At 52.7% G+C, this 5,110-nt stretch overlaps 1 protein-coding gene across 1 annotated transcript in view; it reads left to right on the top strand.

The window, feature by feature from the left end:
• DSTN (destrin, actin depolymerizing factor) overlaps positions 4,594-5,110 on the top strand; it is an 11,860-nt gene continuing 11,343 nt past the window's right edge. Inside the window, exon 1 of the mRNA XM_021393055.1 lies at positions 4,594-4,816. Coding sequence (XP_021248730.1) covers positions 4,814-4,816 — 3 coding nt within the window. The 5' untranslated portion in view covers positions 4,594-4,813. The remainder of the gene's footprint in view (positions 4,817-5,110) is intronic.

Here is a 5,110-nt window from a genome sequence, read left to right as displayed (position 1 = left end):
AAGTTCTGGCATTTATCTTTAGCAACTTAGGACAGCCTTTTAATTACTGTAAAAATAAGCAACATACAGCTCTGATCTCCACTATAGCTCAAATACAGTGACTTAGACAAACATCAGCACTTCAGAGATAGGAAACTAAGAGGTAAGACAGCTTGCTAGCCTCAGCCCAGAGGCCAGGGCAGGGGCTTGGACCAGACTCCAGGCTCCTGCACACTGCCAGCTGTGCATCATCACCTCCTCAGAAAGGGAATGGAGCATCACAGCACTTTTGGAAAACACCTTAAGGAGCACCTCCTCCCCTGAAATTTCCCCATACATTTTGATTCCAATGCATCTACTAAGCTCAGGGTTTCAGCAATGCACTGCGGCGGGTTTCTCCCTGCTTTGTTTCTGCCAGTGAAAGAGCTATGACTGTAAGGTTTACAGAGACTTTCTGTTCCTGTCTAAAATTATCTTTGCTGAGCCTTGCGATGCCAAGAGCACAGAGCCAATATTCCATAAACCCTATGAAAAAATGGACTACTGAATTTCAGGCAGACAAAGCGAATTCAGTTACAGCAGCATCCATCAGGCATGAGCAGAGCTCACAGCCCCCACCTCGCACAACGGGACCACCCTGTTTCTTTGCTGCATGAGTGCACACAAAGGCAGGGCCTGACCCTGCCCGCCAGGAGGGCTGTCCAACTCAAGAGGAGACTCCACGATCCCCGCTAGAAGAGTGGTGAACTGGGGGAGCAGGGCAAAAAGGTATGAAAAGGCAGCAGGTGGGGACAGGCAGATGGGGAAGCAGGGGGCTAAGAGCAAGACAACAGCAATTAGCATAAGCAGCAGCAGTCTCAGCTCACCAGCTGCTTTGCCAATTGTATGTCTCCCAGATTTCCAACAGCAAAGAAGCAAATTGCCTAAGAGTAGCTTAAACTGCCTCGCTGAACTGAAAGTATTGGGGGAAAAAAACTGATTTCTGGGGTACAAAAAGCAAGGCTTGCAGGGCTGTCATGTAGAGGTTTGCCTAAGTAAGGCATGGAACAGGCTGCTCAAAACAGCTACCAAATACTTGAGAGCGAAAGGCTAAAAAAGGAAGGTTTCAGAGGAGGAAATGAGTCAGTAGCTTGGAGACAGGAGGGGGAGTACACATAGCTGAGACATACAAAGTAAGCAAGTAGTCACCATCTCAGATGCTAGCAAGACAGTAAGGTGGAGATAGTATTGATCATGTTAGATTCCTGTAGATGCAGGGGCGACCGTTTACACTGATTGTGCTAGGGTTGGAAGCAGTCCTTCAGTGAACAGAAAGTAAATAGCTGCAGCTCATGCTGGTGTTTTAGACTGGAGCCAAAGGAGAAAGCAGTCATCAGCAGCAAAAGCACTGCTGAAACTTCTCAGGCTTGCTCGTGGGGAGAGGGGTGGATTTTTTGGAGGGAGGTTTCAGGTAAATTGCAAATGCAGTTTGCCATAAGAGAGGGAGGGGAATTCAGAGAGGATTCACCTTTCGAGGTGGTTTGTCTGACCATCCAGCTTCAGCTTGCAGCCTGGCTTATTCATAGCACTAACACTGGGGGAAAAAGGACAAAGCTTATTCAGTACCTGAAAGACGCAAATTTATTTCTAAGAAAAGCTCAATTTCCACAGTGCAATTGTAGCAATCAGCAGTGTTCATTTCTTTCTTCTTAATAACTTTGCATTGCACTTGCATCCTGGGGCCAAAGGGGAAAGTCTCAACTCATGGAAGCCCTGTATGCCATCACAGCAGCAGGCTGTAAGAGGCATTAGCAGAGCAGCAAGCCACAGAGGGTTGGTGTCAGTGTGGCAATAAGCCACCATAGGGCACAACTTCCTCATTGCTGCCCAAGATCCCTGTTCCATCAAAGGGCAGGACTGATGATAAGAGGAAGTAAAAAAGAAGCACCAAAATTCCCTCTCGTCCACCCCAAAACAGGGAGCTCCTCCTTGGCTCAGGCAGCCAGAGGACAGTTAGTTCAAAACCTGTGAGGAACAGGCTGCTCAGGACTGGAAAAACAGACTCCCCTACAGGAAAAGCAGCACAGGATTTTCATGGAGCAGGGGTTCCCAAACCAGAACAAACTCAGACTGTACTGGTAATCATCAACAGGCAATGGCACGCAGCTCCCAGTGCAGAGCCAGAGCTCTCAGTGCCTGTGACAGTACTGCACGTACAGCCCACGGAGCTCAGGTCCCACCACAAGCCAGGCAGCTGACAGTGCCCCTTGGCTTCTTCAGAGCACTACCACCATAGGGGCTGTGCCTCACCAGGCTATGCCAGCCTGTCTTTTGGTAAAGAGTCTTTGGTAAAGTCTTTCAGAAAGCCATCGTGTTTCTCATCAATGTTTCCTTCCCAGAGCAAGCACATCTTTCACACCAGACAGAAACTAGTGAGAGTCCTTGCTCAAGCTCCTCCTTGTTGAGTTTCTTCTAACTTGTTAAGATACCTTCTCCACTCATTGCAATGTGCCCAGAAACACAAGACCTCTTGAAACAGGCTGAGCCAACAAGCCAGTTTCAATTCATTTTCCCTTATAAGTATACAACATGAAACAGCTCCAGCCCTGTTCTCATGGCCTTACATCATCCCTTCCCCTTCTTCCCAGGACACCTTATCTCTGCACCCTTCTCTCTTATAGTGAAACCAATTAAGCTCAGAACACTGACAGACAAACTACCAACAGCAATTAAAACCAAAAAGCACAGCTGCCCAGGTTATGTGCTACACCCCCGTGCAGAGGCTCCAGCAGCCCAGCAGTGTGGAGGTGTTCAAGAAAGGTGTAGATGTGGCACACAGGGACATGAGTTAGTGGGCACAGTAGCAATGGTTTGACAGCTGGACTTGATGTTGAAGGTCTTTTCCAACCATCATGATTCTACAGTTCTATCATTTTCTCTTCCAGCCACGCAGCAGGTGCCTCCACAGAATCATTTGAGTTGGAAGGGACCCTTAAAGGTCACCTAGTCCAGCTCCCCTGCAATGAACAGGGACACCTACAGCTCGATCAGGTGCTCAGAGCCCCATCCAGCCTGACTTTGGATGTCTCCAGAAATGGGGTATCCACCACATATCTGGGCAAGCTGTGCCAGTGCCTCACCACCCTTACTGTAAACAATATTTTCCTTATATCCAGCCCAAATTTCCAGTATTTTAGTTTGGAACCATTTCCAAACTAAAGGAAGGAGGCAAGGGTCTGTAAAGGTAGCAGGGTCTGTCCTATCGCAACAGACCCTGCTGAAGAGTCTGCCCTCTTCTTTCTTACAGTTCCCTTTTAGATACTGAAACGTACGCTTAAAAAAGAAGTGCCCCTATTCCATTTTTATTACTTCCACAGACAGTTGAGATTTTGCACCAAATTTACACATTCCTTAACTAAATACATAGGAAAAAAAGCACCAGAAAGAGCCACCCACCCGCTCCTAGCAAACTGTTTATGAGTGCCGCTTCGTTTCAGCTCCCCTCTGATGCAAATGCTCTGGCCAAAGGGACCCCTGGCCAGCGCAAGGCACCAGGCAGCATCCACTGGAATAGGAGTGCTTTTTCAACACATCCACCTTCAGTATGTGATATCTCAGCAACCCGTACCTCATGTGAACAGGCCTAACAGCATCTAAAAAGGGAAACTGCTGGAGTATGCAGCGAGGGAGAAAAAACAGGATGTCACACTGTAGTAGAAGAGCAACGTGGATGAAAGCAGCAAGGTATACCTTCTATCTTTATTACTGATGCTTTATGCTAGCTGTAACCTCAGAAAAATCGTGCTGTCTTGTACCCCGGCCCTGAAAACACGCCACCAAGCCTCGCTTTGTTTTCTGCCGGCACGGAGACACAACAGACCGGCACGGTGCTGGGCACTGCCCATCAGTGCACGGCGAATCGAGCTAGGAATACTGCGGTCAGCATTCTGCAACGAAACACACCCATCTCTACCATTTTTTAACGCAGAAAGCGCTCCTGTAAGCAGCTCAGCCTGATTACAGGAACCCTGACTGCCCAGAATCATGACAGAAATGGTATCTTTGGAGCGTATCAACGCAACAGCGCTTTGTCTGCGAGACAGACGCACAGCACCCGCGCCCCCGGCCCGGCGCGGCGCTCCTCTCGCGGGATTTCCCCAGCCCTCCGCGAGAACGGCAGTGGCAGCCAATCAGCAGTGGCCGACTGAGATCGCACCAAAGTAGGTATTAAAAAACGCTCGGAAAAAAAAAAAAAAAACACCATACTTCCTCCTCCTCAGCCGCGCTGCCTAACCCCCCCCCCCTCCTTCCCGGCCTCGTTCGCGCCGCCTTACCCGCAGCTTCCCCGCCCGATCTCCCTGGGTTCCCCTCACAGCTGCCACTTGCCCCTCGACCGCTCCTAGCCCTTTACCACCCCCCCATCCCCCCCATCTCCCCTCAGACCTCTCCCCCACGCACACACCTTGGGGCAGGTAATCCCGCCCCCCTCGCACACCGCCCGCCGCCATTGGCCGGCCGGCACGCGGGGGCCATCAATCACCCTGCGGTTCGCTCTCTGATTGGACAGCCCACTCCCCCCTCGGGCAGGCGAGCGAGGGGAGCGTTCCCCCGGGTGCAGGCGGTGTGTGGGTGGTGTTTGCGGGTGCGCGCATGCGCCAGGCTGGGAAGGGGAGCGGGCCGGGGCGTTGCCACGCAGGGTCCCACCATAACAACCGCTTCCTCCGCCGGGCACGGCGGCCGTGACGTCGGCAGCGTTTCCGCCCGGCTCGCGCCCTCGCCGCTTCCCTTCCTGCTGCCGGAGCCCGCGCCGCGCCCAGCACCCGAGGGAAGCAGCCGCCGCCGCTCCGCCGACACCATGGTAGGAGCCGAGGGCTGCGAGCGGGGACGCCGCTCTCCGCACCGCCTTGATCCGTGGGGGGATCTGGTTGGGGGGCAGGCAGCTAGGGGCGGATGGAACCGCGGCATCCAGCGCCTCCGCGATGGCATCGCGCAGCCCTCCCGCAGCCGGCGGGCCCCTGGGCTCGAGGCGGCCGCGCCGCGCTTCTTCCTTCTCCTCTTTCTTTTCCCCCCCACCCCGCCATGAGGTGGTAGGGCCCCCCCTCTTTTTAAGCCTATAGGACCGCCCGCTCCTCGCGCGCCCCAGCAGCTTCCC

The sequence above is a fragment of the Numida meleagris genome, chromosome 3 (assembly GCF_002078875.1).
Source record: "Numida meleagris isolate 19003 breed g44 Domestic line chromosome 3, NumMel1.0, whole genome shotgun sequence".
Classification (NCBI taxonomy): Eukaryota; Metazoa; Chordata; class Aves; order Galliformes; family Numididae; genus Numida; species Numida meleagris.
Note: the sequence above shows the minus strand (reverse complement) of the source record. Positions and strands in the feature narration are given on the sequence as shown.